We start from the raw sequence: 18119 nt of genomic DNA on the forward strand, positions 1-18119 counted from the left end.
CTGAAAACTCGCTTCACCTTCCTCCCAGTCCACAGCCCGTAAAAGGGCTCCACTAACCCAGATTGTGATTAATGTAAAATCCCAAATTAGTTTTTGTGAACTAGAACCCACAGGAGGCCCTGGGTGACTGTAAAAGGACAGAAATAAAAAAAAAAGAAAGAAAGATTGGGTCAAAGAATTGCCAAATTAGCTATTTTCCTGCCTTTTCCCATAGTCCTGCAAAGTTTGCTATTCTAGTTCCAATTAAGGATTGAGGGTTATTTTTCCAATGTAGGGACGATCCCTCAAGTTCAAGACAGGAGAGAGCATCTCACTCATGGCACCAACATACTAACCAACTTTTGTCTAATAAAAGCCAAGCAAGTGCCCAGCTGAAGTATTGCACCGGGGGGGGGGGGGGGGGGGGGGGGGGGGGGGAGGAGAGAGAGAGAGAGAGAGAGAGAGAGAGAGAGAGAGAGAGAGAGAGAGAGAGAGAGAGAGAGAGAGAGAGAGAGAGAGAGAGAGAGAGAAGAGAAGAGAAGAGAAAAGAGGCAGGAGGAGATAGGAGGGAGGAAAGTTTTTCTTCCCCCACTCTGACTGGCCTGCTGTTGGAATCATCCATTTCTGGTATAGACATGATCATGGCAGATATTAGTTTGTATGCAGTCAATGTTAGAAGAAACAGGCAAGTCACTAAATGACAACATCTTTGCTTGTCTGTTCAAATGTGTATTTAATTGGCTGTATATTAAAAATACTGAACTATTAAATTTGCTTACACTGCAGTTATCAGCCATTTCTTCAACATGAAAATAAGACAACTTGTTTGACAACACTATTTTAAAAATGTTTGACAGTTAAAACTTGTTTTTTTTTTCCATTTCTGAAGGCAGGAGGATATGAAAACAGGTTAATGTTTGTAGCTGAAATAAATAAAAAGGAAGAGTGTTCTCTGTTCAGGCTACAAATGCAACTCGTTTACCGGCCAGATACGTGCAAGAGCTGTCAGAAACATGGAAGTAAAAAACGTCCAAGAGCAAAAGAAAAATGAAAAGCCCTAACTGGTGACTCGTGTCACAAAGTCTTAAACAGGGACTAGAGTCTTTACGCAATTAAGAAGTGAAAACAAACAGGACCTTTAAAAAAGGCATTTTACTTGTATTGTTTTTAAACAGATTATACACAAAGATACAAACTGATTACATTAAAATTTCAAATCACAACACATTTACCAAATTATGGAGTTTTTAAAAAAGTCATAGAGAGATGATTCCTTAACTAACACAGCATTCAGGATATTCACCATAACTGGAAATTTATCGTTCAGCCAAAAAGTCCTCAGGTTTGAAAAAAAAAATCTGAACCTTACATTTGGAATGTCAATTTTTGATGACAGAGACAGATATTCTGACAGGGAACAAAGTCATTGCTCGCTGAAACACATTGCTTCCCAACATTATCTTTTCCACTTGTAAAGGCATTGACTCACACTGGGGTACAGTCCAATGGGCACCAGTCTATCTATAGCCAAACAGCCCTTCGTGTACCAGCCTAAGCAGTGAGCTGCTTGCATTGGAGGGCAACAGACTAACTGATCTACATGGCTTATTAATTAGCATCCATGTGGGGAATGAATTTGCATGACATACATAAAGTGATGAAATGTGAAACAAATTAGAAAAGGCATTCAGTAATAGTTAATTTATAGACTAGTGTGGTGAAAAAAAATAATAAACTATGCTCTCCAAATTGTATTTCCAACCATTGTACTTAAATTTGACGGTGATGAAAAAGAAACATTTAATATGTAGCAAGAGCACCGAAGATGACAAACATTGCTCATTGCAACCAGAGGTCAATTTCACTGCAACCAATTCCATTCTACTTCTCAAACACACGCTGTCTGCCAATACATTTTTAAAAGCTGGATTTCTTTTTCAGCTAAATTGGTTTCAGTTTAAAATGGTGATTTTGAAAATTAAAGATCCCAAATCAAAGTTGCGAATGGAATTTATAGCAGCATAAAAAGCTAAACTGCCTTGCAAGAACTGGGCTCTCTGACAATACTGCAAGATTGGAAAATATACGACTGGCAAAATATTTATCAGGAATCTATTAATGGAAGAAACAGAATGCCTAGGAGTTGAATTTATACTAAATTCAATTACAGCAATTTAATTGAAGAACCATTAATAATTTTAAACCTGGAATAAATCCCGATTTAGGCTGGGTTCTAGCCTTGCTGCCTTGTTCTGGCAGTTAAGAACTTGGGCAGATCACAGGACATCACACATCAGGTCTGAAAGTAGTAATCTGTGCAAAACAAAAACTGTTCTTTGCTCCAAAGACAATTACAGTTGGACTGTAAGGAACAAAAACAGATTTATCTACAACACCTGGGAGCAAAGACTGAATGACCAAGATGCATGGATGTAATTGTGCACTCTGTGTCCTAATGAGGACATATGTCTCATTAGTAGGACAGTACAGAGATCAAAACATAAGCATCTTAAAAAGTTGATTTTGTGTTTCAGTTACAATTGACCATGCTTCAGTTGTAAAATAAAAAAAGCTAATAATGTAAAAACTATTACCAAGCAATGGGACAAGAAGTTTGGCTTCATTAACATCGTTAATGCCAACATTACCCACTCCATTTACAAAACACCAGTTTAGTAAATACCAAAGAAAATCGTCAGCAATCAGTGCAGCTTAGAACTCTACTAATTTTGCATTGAAACAAGTAATACAATGACAACCATCTCACCTCTTCTGCCCAAATCTTAACCAAAAGATTCACATTTACGATGGAGTATTCTCTGATAGTTAAATTTGTAAATCTCATTTAAGCTCTACATGGTTAAACCTGGGCATGCTCAGTCAGCAGTACTTGTCACTGCTTCTATTAAATGATTCTGGAAGGAGCATGATCTAGAGAAATATCCGAGAGGACTTTCCCAAACAGCATCTTGCAATAATTAAGACGGTCAAAACTCTTCAAACTTAGTCACTTCATAAAAACATGTGTTTCCATACAGAAAATGCACACTTCAGCTTTATTCTGAACAGCTTTCAGCACTCCTAACCCCAGTTTCCACTAATACTGGCAGACATGGAAATGCTTCAGAATGTAGCCATTTTGACAGGTACTACTTAAACAGTTTAAAGTAAAAAAAAAATCAGAAGGAACACCAATCAATGAACAGTAAATTAGAAAAGACACTGGCAACATCCAAAGATGGAAAATACTTTAAATAAAAACAGACTAAAACCACACTTTTAAGAAACATATTGCACAGAATATGTAATGTAAACATTGAACTGTTTGAAATATCTGCCTTTTTGGATTAATTCCATTTCATAGTAGTTGCATAACAGATAATGAGGTCTCACTCATTATGGTAATTCCAGCTTTGACTGATGTAAACAAAGTTTGGTTTCTCGAGGTGGGAGAGAGAAATTTGAGGCATCCCCAGGAATCCAGGGATTTGCTGAAAGGAACTGTCCAATCCTGAATTTAAAAGTTCATGTTCCTTGAACCTGGAATCACGAGAAGGCCTTGGAACTTCGAAACCCAACAACTGATAGCAGCATTCACAGTGTAGTGTTGACATTATTCAGTCCCTTTTGTGGCTGGTCCATCAAACATGACCACCCAATAATGTTACACAAATCCTTTACTACTTGCTGGACCCATCTTGGCAGAGGTGCGGGATCTGGTTACCGGAAGAGGCAATCTGTCCAAGCCTGAAGAAATAATGTTGAAACAAAAAAGTTAGAATCACAAATATTTACAGGTGGTGAAAGACCTCAAAGTTAAAATGTCTATTTTCCTCTAATTTCCCCAGTTCCAACTCAATTTAAAAATTAATTTTGTACACTCTCCTGTGTGAGTGCTCAGTTTTTTCATCATCCACGTGCAATGATAGGACAAGCAAATCCAGATTCCAACCCATGAACTCCCAGCCTACAGGCAAGTGCAGCACAATATTAGCATTTAGAACAAGGTTTACACCTTGCCACGCTGAATATCTGATAACTGCCATCACACAATTGCTCAGTGAAGCTAGTGATAAAATTATTTCCAAAGACAAATTTGCCTCAAGATCTGTAATCCTCAAACAAGCAGGAAGACAAAAACTCAGATTGTTAGAATCTAGTTCACGCAACCCACCTCTTTCCTGAGATAAGTCAGCAGTACAAGAGTTTATGGTCTATTTTAAACTAATCTTATCAAATTTAATTATAAATAACCTCGTTTTTTAAAAAGAAAACGCTGCCAGAATTCATTGTGATCAAGGAAACCCCCACTGAGAGCCCAGGCCTAGTCAGGCCCGTTTAAATTTTTTTAAAATATAATCTTTACATCCAGAAATGGAAGTTAATTATTTTAGAACACAGAATTCAAGTCAATAATGCTCAAGTTCTTTCCATATTTTGGATTTATTCCAGCTGGTCAGAGAGTTTAGTTATTGTCAAAGTTTGCCCTCGGTCAAATAAATTATTCAAAAAGAAAAAAATGAATGTGAAAAATCAAAGGCACATTTGTCAATTGGGCGACTTAAGTGTCTGCAAAGCAACAGAACAAAAATTTTACAGACAAAGCATCCTGAAATATTTAGTCTGAGTAACCACTTACATTTTATTAGGATATCTGACACAGACATGACAGACCAAGTGGCCTCCTTAGTATCATAACGTTTTCTATTTTTTATTAGGTAGAAGTATCACAGGCAGGGGTGAGCCATCGGAGGAAAACCCCAGCATCTACTGTTCAGCTTGAAAGAAACAAAACAGTTATATCCAGATATCCATGTCGACTACATGGCAGGTGGTGTTGGTACTCAACACAGGGGCCACTTAAACAGAAAGCTAGCCTCTGCCATACCACACCAATAAGACAGAGCAACAAAGGTTGAGGGGGGTGGGGTGGGGAACACACAGAACAGTACAGGCTCTTCAGCCCATGGTTGTGCCGAACTTTTACCCTAAACCTTAAAAAAGGTCTAGGTGACCTCCACCCCTACCTTACACCGACATCCATATGCCTATCTAATAGCCGCTTAAATGCCCCTAATGAGGCCGACTCCACTACCCTCTCTGGCAATGCACTCTATGTCCCAACCACTCTTCGAGTAAAGAACCTACCTCTGACGTCTCCCCTTAGTTTTAAAGGGAGTGGAAGTAGACAATGTCCCCTCATAATAACTACCTCCACCCTAGGATAAAGTCTCTGGCTGTCCACTATCTACACCACCGATCATTTTGTACACTTCTATCAAGTCACCTCTCATCCTTCATTGTTTTGAAGAGAAAAGCCCTAGCTCTCTCAACGTTTCCTTGTAAGAGCTTCCCTCCATTCCAGGCAACATCCTAGTAAATCTCCTCCACACTTTTGCCAATGCTTCTACGCCTTTCCTGTAATGAGGCGACCAAAACAGGACACACTACTCCAGAAGTGGCTGAACCAGGCTTTTGTATAGCTGGAGTATAACTTCACGGCTGTTGAACTCAATCCCTGTATTAATGAAAGCTAACACACCATACACCTTCTCAACAACTCTATCCACCTGCGTGGCAGCTTTCAGGGAAGTGTGGGCATGAACCCCAAGATCCCTCTGCTCCTCCACACTGCCAAGAATCTTTCCATTAACCCCGTATTCTGCTTTCAAATTTGTCCTTCCAAAATGAATCACTTCACACTCTTCAGGGTTAAATGCCATCAGCCACTTCTTAGGATGCAGAGCTGGGTTATCAATGTCCCTTTGTAACCTAGAAAAGCCCTACGCACTATCTACAACTCGACCCACCCTCATATCGTCTGTGAACTTACTGATCCACCCTTCCACTCCTTCATCCAAATCATTTACAAGAATCACAAATAGAGGACCCAGAACAGATCCTTGTGGTACACCACTCGTAACTGAGCACCATGCTGAATATTTTCCATCCACTATCACCCTTTGTCATCCTAGGGTCAACCAATTCAGAATCCAATCTGCCACATTTCCCCTATCCCATGGCTTTCCTACCTTCTGCATGAGCCTACCATGGGGAACCTTATCAAAATGCCTTAAATCCATGTATATCACATCCACTGCTCTACCTTCAGCCACATGTTTGATCACCCCTTCAAAGAATTCAGTAAGGTTTGTGAGGCACGATCTACACCTCACAAATCCATGCTGACCATCACAAATCAAACTGTGCCTTTCCAAGTGATCATAAATCCTGTGTCTCAGAGCCTTTTCCAATAATTTACCCAATCACTGACGTAAGACTAACTGGCCTGTAATTTCCAGGGTTACCCAGTTCCCTTTAAAGGGAGTGATGTTTGCCTCTCTCCAATCTTCCAGCACTATATCTGTGGACAGTGAGGACAAAAAGATCATTGCCAAAGGCTCTGCAATTTCTTCCCATAGAATCCTTGGATAAATCCTATCAGGCCCAGGGAGACTTATCCATCTTCAAATTTCTCAAAATTCCTCATACATCTGCCTTGCTAACATGCATCTCCTCTCGCCTACCAGCCTGTTTCACACTGTCCTCTTCTACACCTAGGTCCCGGTCAGTTGTGAATACTGAAGAAAAGAGGACCTCTCCCCTCTCTTTAGGCTCTGTGCACAAATTCCCTTTACAATCCTCAATCAGGCCTACCCTTTCTCTGGTCATTCTCTTATTCCTCATGTATGTGTAAAAAGTCTTGGAGTTTTCCTTAATCTTATCTGCCGAGGTTTTTTTAAACCCCCTTATAGCTCTCCTAATCCCCTTCTTCAGCTCCGCCCTGGATAACTTGTATCCCTTTAGACCTTTTCCGTTCCTGGTTTCCTGAACCTTATATAAGCATCCTTCTTCCTCTTAACCAGTCATTTGGCCTCTCTTGATAACCAAGGCTCCCTCACTCGACTACATCTTCCCTGCCTGCGAGGGACATACATGTTGAGCACATGCAGTATGCATTCCTTAAACAATCTTCACATTTCATTACTGGCCTTCCCAGAGAGCATCTGTTCTCGTTTTATGATACCCAGTTCTTGCCTAACAGGACTGTAATTACCCTTCCCTCAATTATAAACCTTACCCTGCTGTACGTACCTATCCTTTTCCATGACTATCGTAAAAGTAACAGAGTTACGATCACAGAAAAGGGAAGTAAAACAGTGGTCAGATTCAAAAGAAATAACTTGCATTTCTACGCTGTTGTTTGTGTCCTCAAGACATCCAAAAAGCACTTCAAAGCCAATGAGTTACTCATAAAGCAACTCTGTAGACGAGTGTGGAATCTAATTTGCATACAGTAAAATTGCATGCACAGCAATAAGTGACCAGATTAGCTCTATTACCTCAGCCTTGATCCAAGGAGGGAAAACATTATGCTGGACAACAGAGATACAATTCCTCACTGCAAACTCCTATTCTTCCCTACCCAGGATCCATTTAGCACCAAAGAGCACTATAAAATAGATTTTACATTCTGGGGAGGACCACGTCACAGTCAAGCTGCTTTATTGGGGGCGCATAATTTCATACTCCAGATTCAAAAGCACCTTATTTAATGAAGCAAAACAAAGAGGCATTTGGCATTGCAAGAAAGTCTGTTCATAAATTTAGGAATACAGCAAACAATAGCAGGTAAACTTAACGGATTGAACAATTGGTGCATATTATCTTGATAAACTTATAAATACCATACAATTCGGCACATTGTGGTTTGCTTTTGAAGTATAAAAACCCTTCACAATCTAGAAATTGCCTTTATAAAAGCCGGCTAACGTGCCAATATCAACTCCCTCCCATAGGTGGGTACAGACTCCTAATCATATGGTACAGGCGAGGCTCTTCATCCCTTCTTATCTTGACTCTTCGAAATGAGCTGCGGCCCCCGATTTTGTGCTTGGGCAGCCATTGCATTCAATTTGTTGACAATGAGAGATTAGAAATAGCTCCCAGGAGACAAAAAAAACTTCTCAGCAACATTTAACCAGAGGAACCAGACTGGGATTGTATTTCAGGACAAACGTCACTAGTTACTGACCACAGATCTAACATGGCCAGAGAGTAATTTAACCCTTGTTGATGCATTTTGCAAAGGAAACTGTGAAAAGTCAACTTGGAACGCACTTCAGCCAAAACATGGAATGCCAGATTACTACAAAGTTCAACATTTGTGCCTCAATCCAAAAAAAATAGTATTTGGCTTCATAGGCCTATGAACAAACCTACTGCAATCAAATCTTCAGCAGTCCCTCCCTCCCAACTGCCTCAATGGGCACAGTCATTATCAAAATGTTAATATAACTGTTAATGAGATTGCTCCAAAAATCAACAACAGGAGATTGAATTGGAATAAAAAAAAAATCGACAGCAGACTATTTGGAGAAAGGAGGCATTACAGCACCTTCCGCACAATTTGTAGTTGCAAGGAATTAAATTTGGCTTCAAGTGGCACCAAAATCAGTGAATTTGGGCCAGTATAGGTTAAATAAAACCTATTAATTTATAGTTATTTCTCCCTGCTTCACCCCCCCCTCCTTAAAATCATATACGAATTTCTTTTGGTAAATTGCAACACACTGATCTGCTTGCTGAGGCAGAAGTCTCGTGTTTGGAAAGGTCAGAGAGATACGCAAGGAACGATGCCCAAGACTGGAACAGGAATTTAGAAATGAAGCATCGGAACACAGAGTCACAGTCATTGGAGATTAGCAAGGAAAGAAGTAATGAGCAAATAAGACTTGATGCAGGATAGGATATGCCCAGAGTTCTATCTTAGGTGAAGTTGATGGAGAGTGGGGAAGATGGAGTGCTGACTAGGAGACCACTGGGATAGTAGAGTCTACACATTACAAAAAAAGTACAGGGTAAGGGGTTTAGGGACAGAGGGTGAAGGAAGATCAGAGTAGGTGGTGCTTGAGATTCAGAGTACATGGGGTCAGAAACTCAGCTTGGGATGAAATAGGATTGCAATTTGTAAACAGTTTGGTTCAACTGCGATCGGGTGGGGGTGCAGTCAGTGGTAAGGACTACAGCTGGAACCTCCAAAAAGAAGACAAGAAAATATTAAAAACACTACAATTCAGGCCAATTCAGATAAGAAAAGCCCAGTGCTGCCTTTCAAGAACCTGAAAGTCACTAGAAATGCCTTGAAGCACGACTCTTGATGATACTGAAACCAATACTGCCAGCCATACTGAGGTCACCTGTACTTGATGGCAAAGAACATCTTTGCCAGCTGGCCTGTATACATTATGCTGACAAGAAGACAAGGGGAGGAGGGGGGGGGGGGGGGGGGGAGGGGGGGGGGGGGAAGAGTCCGATTAAAATTGAATAATAAATTAGTGGCTACCCAATGTCCTGGAAACTGTAGAATCTGCCGTGCAATACAAATGGCATGCAGCTCAGAGGTAAACACATCTTGGAACAGCTCTACAACATAAACTTGCCAGAGAATTGCGCTTCAAGCATTCAAACCAACTTCAATGCAGAAAATGTACAATTACTCAGCAACAAGGGATGCTTGCCTTATTGGACTGGTTCACGATCTTCGCTTCAACCATTATCCAGCTGTCGAAAGCTGGTTGGTATTCTCAGGTGAAGCCAAGCATCTAATCTACATACTTCAGCTACCTGATGCAAGGTTTTGGAGTTCAAGGAGAGACAAAATGCCTCAACTGTAGCAATCAGTTAGGATTTTGTACCCAACTGAATGGAGGTTCAATAAGTTATCCACATGTTTTTAAATGTTACAAGTGTGAACATTTAATACAAAATGAACATCACATCAGCACACTCTCAACATGGTTCTTATTCTAAAAAGATATTTATGACATTATTGAAAGCACCTTGGTCCTGTCAAGATGCACCCAATCAGAATGCCTGACAGGAAGACAGCATTCTTTATCCTCAAAGTGGAGTTCAATAATTGGAATTACAGAAAATTAGTTTACTGATGTGTCATAACATGGTTGTACCTGCATAGGTAGTACTTACCAAATGCATGGAGAAGTTCCGCTTGCATAGCCCTGGTGAATTTTTTGACCAGACACATTGCAGTGAGGCCAGCAAAAAGCATGTTGTAGAGGAAGATGATGTAAAAATTTCCAAGCCAGTTAAAACTGCCAAAGTTCCCCAACAAGTCAAAGTTTGTGATTCCTGAAATAAAAAAGAAAGTCCTAATAAAGGAAGTAAGCAATTCCACCATCTGACTTAATGTTTGAAGGAGGAATCAGGAGTGTTGCATGCGTCACTTTACTCATCATTTCCTACTGTGCAGTCTCTTGTTAAAAGTGAAATTGTTGTTAAAATGGACCTTTTACATTCAAACCTTCAATAAACACATGCTCTCATATGACCACACCAAAAAAGAGAGAGAGAGACACAAGAGCATTTATTGCCCATCCCTAATTGCCCAGAGGGCAGTTAAGAGTCAACCACATTGTTGTGGGTCTGAAGTCACATATTAGGCAAGACCAGGTAAGGATGGCAGATTACCTTCCTTAAAAAGGACATTAGTGAACCAGATGGATTTTTCCAACAATCAACAATGGATTCATGGTAATCATTAGATTCTTAATTCCAGATATTTATTGAATTCAAATTCCATCATCTGCTGTGGCAGGATTCGAACTTGTGCCCTCAAAACTTTACCTGGGTCTCCAGATTAATGGCCCAGTGATAATACCACTAGACCGTCACCATCCCTAAATATACCTTCTTAAATCAAATAGCTAATTAACAGTCAAGATGTGCACCAATATTTAGCAGACAGAGCCAGTTATGCATGCAACTATATTCCAATGAGGGAACCAATGCCTTCGAGAGCAGAAATTTTTGAAACATTATACAAATTCTCAAAACTTCTGCTTCACAAGACAGAAAAACTGAATTTTATACATTTTTGATTGGCAATTTGAAATTGGGGCTCAACTCCCAGTGGCCTTAGAACAGTTTGGTGCCATCTAATGGCAGTCTTAGGTAACTCAAATGCCAACAGGAATGGTGTTCACAAGACGCCATCAGGACCAAAGGCTTGTCACGACTTGTGTGAAGCAAATTTGTTTTTATTGCATTTGCTTCTGGGATTTCTAAATAGCATTTTGGAGAACACATTCCACAACTTAATCTGTTTATGTGGAAACAGAAAACCAGTGCCTTCCTCACATTATACAAAGAGGTAACTATTCCTTATTAGCAAATATCATATTAATATTCTCTGGTTACCAGAGGCAATATGAAAAGGGGGTAGCAAGAGGTCAAACAGTCAAGGTAACAGGGAGCCAATTCTTTCATTGCTATTGATTACATCCCGGGAAGTCACAAGAATGACATGGGCAATAAGTGACCTACAGGTGGAGTGGGAGTTTACACTGCAATTTTTGAGATACTAATGTTAACAACATATTATCCAATATAGGTTTTGCTTCAAATTTCCTCCATTCCACTCAAAGCCAATGACAAATTGCTCCACAGTATCCTAGCCAAGAGACCCTTGACATCAGACGTGTCTAGGCCATTTAGCCAGAAGGAGCAAATGCCTTCAGTTGCAGAACTGAGGGCATGCTGCATTGGAGATGTCCTCCTTTTAATAGGACATTAAGCAGAGGCCTTGCCTACATGCTCAAGCTGCCACAGAAGACCCACTGGAACTATTTGAAGAGAAGCAAACAGTTCTTCGGGTTTTGTCCTCCAAAGCAGATCAAATAATCCAAAGTTAGTAATCTCATGCTGGTTTTGGGCTCCAAACTGACTATTGTGTTCAATGACATAATAACAGCATCTCAAATTTAAAGATACATTGATGGAGCTCTGCCAATGTGATACATTGCTGTGTAAATTCAAACTCCTTCCATCTCAACTTCATCTGACATTTCCCTCATTCGTGCATACAAAAAAAAATCACGCTTTAGCAAAGTACATGTTAACAAACTGAAAATTCGGGTCAGCCCTCCCTAGGCCAAACAGTTCAAAGCAATTAAGACATCCTCAGTACTAGCGAGTTTTAATCAGATCCTCAGTACTGTCCTAGCAGAGATGTACACACCCAGCAGACCAGGACAATTTGAATGATTTAGACACAGTAATTAAAAGTTGAGGTGGAAGCTACAGTCACTGAAGAAATTTACAACCGCTTACCAAGAGTCCGGGAGAATACTGGCAGGGCTGAGCTCAGAACAAGCAGTGACACACAGTTCCCGATTATCTAAACAAAACAGATTGGAAGATTTTATTCATTACCAGATAATAGTATCCTTTAAACAACTTTATCATGCTACACCCTGAATAAGGTGTACAGCATTGGTTCCCTCAGATAGTGCAGGATATAGAGGGTGCAGAAAAGGTTACGAATAGGGTTATGAGATTGATAACCTAGTTTAAAAGGCCCTTGGTTACACACAAACAAGGAAGTCCTTCAATCATGCTCCACCATTCAATAAGATCATGGCTGATCAGACTTAAACCTTAATTCTACATTCCTGTATATCCCCTAATAATCAAGAAAGCCAATGCATTACTAGCAGACACCAACACCTACCAACAGATGGCGCAAGACCCAACACCACAGTTAAGGAGCCGGATTACAACAACGCTGAAGAAATTACATCGCTCAGGAAACATCAGCAAGACAGACTACCAAAATATGAAGCCAGAGGGACCCAACACACCCTGCTTCCATGGACTCCCTAAGGTACACAAGCCACGTGGACACCCCTCAGACCCACTGTCTCACTACCAACATATACACTAGCCAAAGAACTACAAAAGACACCAAAAAAATACTTAGTTGACAACACTACCCACTCCTCCCAAGAATTCCTCATCATCAAGGACAACAGGATAGAAGAGGACGAGATAATAATATCCTTTGACGTAACATCACTATTTACATCCATAAACATTGAACTGTCAAACAGACAATTGTCACACTGCTGGATGAATCAGGAAGACAAATACCCCATGACACCAACAGCATCAACTAAGACAGCACCCTGAAATTACTGGATCTGCGCCTCACAAACCACTGAAAAACAGAACTGAAAGTAATACCAACCACCCCAGCAAACCAGGCATGTAAACAACAAGTGGGACAGAACGCCGACACTTCACTGGAGGCGTTACCCAGCACGGTGACAAAATGTCTGCAACCAAACAAACCGGCTCAGCAAGCACGTCTACAACCTCATCCACAACCCGAGCTACAAATATTGGCAAATCCTTATTTTTAAATGTGACCCCTAGTTCTAGATTCTTCTAGACAAAGAAACATCTTTCCATATCCACTCAAGGAAATCCTCTTATATGTTACAACTAAGTCAACTCTAACTCCAGATAATATAGGACTAATCTTTCCCTATTAAAGGCACTCTGCCCTTTCTAAATATCAGTCTAAACATCCTTTTGTAAGTACAATGGACCAGTACTGTACCCAGTGCTCTAGATGCAGTGTCACAAATGCCCTGCATCACTGAAGTATAAACACCCCCCACTCCTGCATTCATTCCCCCCCCCCCCCACAAAAGACAATTCAATCCATTTTCCTGATGATTTGCTGTAACTGCTATCCATGCACCAGGACACTCAGAGCTCTGTAACCTCTCACCATTGAGATAATATGCTTTTTTTATTCTTCTGCCAAAATAGACAACATTTTGCCATATTGTACTCCATTTGCCACATCTTTGGCCACTCACAACCTATCTATTTCCCTTTATAAGCTCGAGTTCTCTTCACAACTAACTTTCCCAGTATCTTTGTGTCATCAGCAAATTCTGCTACAATACCTTCAGTCCCTTCATCTAAATCATTTTATATAAATTGTAAAGAGTTGAGGTACCAGCACCGACCCCACAGCACACTACTCGTGACATCCAGCCAGCTGGAAAAGAAAAATCACATTTATTCTTACTCTCTGCTTCCTGATGGTCAGCCAATTTCAGTCCAAGCCAATGGGTACCCCCACACCACGAGCTTTGTTTTCAGCAAACTTTGATGGAGCACCTTATCAAATGCCTTCTGATAATCAAAGTACAATACATCCAATGGTTCCCCTTTATTCAAAGCACAAGTTACTTATTCAAAGAACACGAATAAATAATTTAACAGGTTCTCCCTTTGACAAAACCATGTTGGCTCTGCCCGATTACCTTGAACTTATCAAGTACCCTGTTGTAAAGTCTTTAAAAATAGCTTCTAACATTTTCTCTATGACAGATGTTAAGCTAACTGGTCTGGGGTTTCTCAACTTCTGCCTCCCTCTTTTTGAGCAAAGGAGTTACATTAACTATTTTCTAATCTAATAGAACATTGCCTGAATCCAATGAATTTTTAAAGAATTAAAAGCAACACATTAACTATCTCACTAGCTACCTCTTTTAAGATCCTACAAATGACTAGGACAGATTGAGACCTGGATTTTTTTTTAAAACTTTGGATCAGATAGTCTCCAAGGAGATAAAATTGAGATTCTTAAAGTAACTGGAGGAATAGATTCAGGCCACATGGATGGGCTACTTAAGCTCAGTAGGGAAGACCAATAACACAAGCATTGCATGCTTTTGCAACCAATCTTGCCTAGAAGGCAAGGCTTGTTTATGCAGGGCCTTCTACTCTGGAATAAATTGAAAGCACATTGAGTGTGCAGGCTTGCTACAAACATTCAAAAGGGATTTAGACAAGTCCCTGTAAATGTCTCACATCTCTATATACAGAAAGTAGCAGGACCATGGGGGTTGGCAAGGCGGGGGGGTGGGGGGGGGGGGGTAGTATTATCATTCATTGTTTGATCACCTCCAGTATTCCTCCTCCTCTGTCACCTCCACCCAGTTGACTATTTTTGTCCTCATTTTTAAAATGTGTCTTTTCTGGGACAATTACACTGCTGGCAGGGTTTGGATCTTAGGTCCTGCCAGGGAGTATTGTGAGCTATATCAGTTTTTCCTTTCCTCTTTCAGATGTTTGTAACTACACAATATTTGACTGAGGACTTGACGGCTGTATTCTAATATTAAAAATTTAATCTATTAGAACAAGCAGAACGGTACTATCCACAGGTGCTATGTAACTTGACAACACAGCTTCGTCAGCTAACTCAACTTTTATACCGGGGCAGCACTTTGACCAGCATAGCTTGCAGTAAGAATTAGTAACCAGTTTATAACTCCATACAGACCCTAGTGTGGATGATTTTCTGTAGATTTAACATTTATCATAATACTGGAATCAGAGAGAACATGGGAGATTTCAAAGGCGCAAACAGCCACTGATCCGACCCTTTCCCAGTGCTGTAATAGCATACACAGAAAACAAACAGAACAACGTGGCACTCCATTAGTTATACCTGTCTGACCATTATAATCCCCAAAGAGGAGATCATGCTAATAGATATATTTCCCAATTCTTACCTTAGTCATGGTGGTGTCCTGCTTCTTAGGGGCAAGTTTGATGAAAAATGGGGAACTGTAAAATCCAACAACTGATGACACCATTAAGTAACTGCACTGATATTAAGGTGCAATAAAATACTCAACACGCCTGTCAAAAACTAGTCCTAGAGCATCAGAAACTAGTGAGCCATCTTATTGGTGAGTAGTTAAACCAAGGTCCCACCTCCCCTAAATCAATTATTTTTCCCCTCAAAATTATAAAAGGATTATAGGTGGGGGCATTCACTTGGACTTATGATTGCACAAAATTTAGTGTCATCTGTGACTCGTCAGTTACTGAGGCAGTCTGTACTTACACATAGCAAGCCCTGGACAGCTTTCAGGATCAGTCTGAAAGATATACTCACACCAGATAGAGTGCTGTGTAGAAACCATTTGCTTCTTGATATTCAACAGCATTGTCACCATTCCTCAACATCCTGGAGGCCACCATGAACCGGAAACTGGCACATGAATACTGCAGCCACGACAGATCAGAGGCTGGATATTTAGCCTTGTCAGCAACATTCCTATCCCGATCAATTAAAAAGTCAGGGCAGATTATTGGAACATTCCCTCATGCTCACTGTGGCACTTGGCCTCTGCCTACTGCGTGTGACAACCCAACAGCTTGCAGGAGACTCTAGTGAACAACGGGAAAGTGACCGACAAAGAGGACAACATTGGTCTTTACATAAAGAGAAAATTGCTGAAAAGGATACAAAATGAGAACAACTTCCACAGCTGCTCCAAGTGAACCAAACATAGAGAGAGAGTCTTTCCCCAGAGGAGGATCCTGGAATAGAAAAAAAGGTCTTAACAGCACTCCAAAAGATCACGTCATGAGTAACACGAGTTCAACTACAATAAGGCTTCATAATGGGGGCAGAGGGGAGATGGTGCTTGAAGAAGAAAGGCGATGGAGTGAGAAGTTTGGGAAGGAGAGTAGCCCAGTTGGATTCCTACGTGATAATTAATGCACGATACTTCACAGTACTGCTGGAGATATTAAGCTGGATAGTGAAAATGCCAGCAAACACACTGTCCAGGTTCACACAAGAATAGTCTTTTAGACAAAATATTCTAGATGTGAGTTTGCTCGCTGAGCTGGAAGGTTAGTTTTCAGACGTTTCGTCACCATTCTAGGTAACATCATCAGTGAGCCTCCGACGAAGCGCTGGTGTTATGTCCCGCTTTCTATTTATCTGGTTAGGTTTCCTTGGGTTGGTGATGGCATTTCCTGCGTTGGTGATGTCATTTCCTGTTTTTTTTCTCTCAGAGGATGGTAGATGGGCTCCAAATCAATGTGTTTGTTGATGGAATTCCGGTTGGAATGCCATGCTTCTAGGAATTCTCGTGCGTGTCTCTGTTTGGCTTGTCCTAGGATGGATGTGTTGTCCTTCCTCATCTGTATGTAAGGATACGAGTGATAGTGGGTCATGTCGTTTTGTGGCTAGTTGATGTTCATTGAATTGAAAACGACATGACCCACTATCACTCGTATCCTTACATACAGATGAGGAAGGACACCACTTTGATTGGGACAACACATCCATCCTAGGACAAGCCAAACAGAGAGACACACGAGAATTCCTAGAAGGATGGCATTTCAACCGGAACTCCATCAACAAACACATTGATTTAGAGCCCATCTACCACCCTCTGAGAAAAAGAACCGGAAATGACATCACCAATGCAGGAAATGACATCACCAACCCAAGGAAACCCAAACAGATAAATAGAAAGCGGGACATAACACCAGCGCTTCGGAGGCTCACTGATGATGTTACCTAGAATGGTGATGAAACGTCTGAAAACTAACCTTCCAGCTCAGCGAGCAAACTCACATCCAGAACCTCAACCTGAGCTACAAATCTTCTCAAAACTCACTAGACAAAACATTGTATGGTGGTCAATACCTGTAATTCGGCAAAGACTTGGGAGGATACAAAATTCAGAAATCCACCACCACAATTCAACAGTAACCTGCAAACAGACAGCTGCCATTTTCCTTCAAAAACAGATGCCATGCATGTGATAAAAGTGAAAAAAAATACTGGAGATATACAAGAGGCTGGTCCACATTTGGAAGGAGAAGAAATAGGCCAATATTGTACTGTCAATTAATTTTCAGAGTCACAAAGGAGTTGTGAAGGGTTCATCCAGTTTTTCCCCCCTTTTTGGGGGACATACAGTGCATGTTCCAACATTTTTTATTCTTATTTCAGATGTGTGCTGTACATGGTGTAGGAGCTCCCCCTCCAGGTTATTAAAGTTTGTGCATGATGTATCTTGAAAAAAAGGTTTCGGGACAACGTTGTAAAACAGTACAAGTAACAGCTTAAAAGGCTGGAGGATATCAATTGGAAGAAGGTTATATAAATTCACTTTTGCTTGACATATTTTGTTCTTCTGTTTGCATATACGATAAAAGGAAATCATCTATATCCGACTTGAAACATTAAATCTGTTGGGCAGCATCTGGAGAGAGAAACATTCAGGGTTTCTCCAGCACGCTGTCTTTGTCTTCATTAAAAAAAAAAACAGTATATGCTCCATTTATAATTCAGCATCAAGTGCCAGTTTAGAAAGTGGAGTTACTGTTAAAAACAATACTTTTGCAAGTGAATAAGCAGTTTTTTAAAAATGGGGTGACCTTTTCGAAGTTTATAAAAATCATGAGGGGCATGGAAAGGGTGAAGAGCCAAGGTCTTTTCCCCA

General features: G+C 40.5%; 1 protein-coding gene across 1 annotated transcript in view; it reads right to left on the reverse strand.

Moving 5' to 3' along the window:
* Positions 1-2835: 2835 nt before the first annotated feature.
* The window catches only part of lmbr1l (limb development membrane protein 1-like), a 68687-nt gene continuing 53403 nt past the window's right edge, over positions 2836-18119 (reverse strand). Inside the window, exons 13-17 of the mRNA XM_048523519.2 lie at positions 16121-16194; positions 15378-15468; positions 12112-12178; positions 9970-10131; positions 2836-3726 (exon numbers count right to left, since the gene is read on the reverse strand). Of these exons, the coding sequence (XP_048379476.1) occupies positions 3644-3726; positions 9970-10131; positions 12112-12178; positions 15378-15468; positions 16121-16194 (477 nt within the window). The 3' untranslated portion in view covers positions 2836-3643. The remainder of the gene's footprint in view (positions 3727-9969; positions 10132-12111; positions 12179-15377; positions 15469-16120; positions 16195-18119) is intronic.

This window comes from Stegostoma tigrinum, chromosome X, assembly GCF_030684315.1.
Source record: "Stegostoma tigrinum isolate sSteTig4 chromosome X, sSteTig4.hap1, whole genome shotgun sequence".
Taxonomy (NCBI): Eukaryota; Metazoa; Chordata; class Chondrichthyes; order Orectolobiformes; family Stegostomatidae; genus Stegostoma; species Stegostoma tigrinum.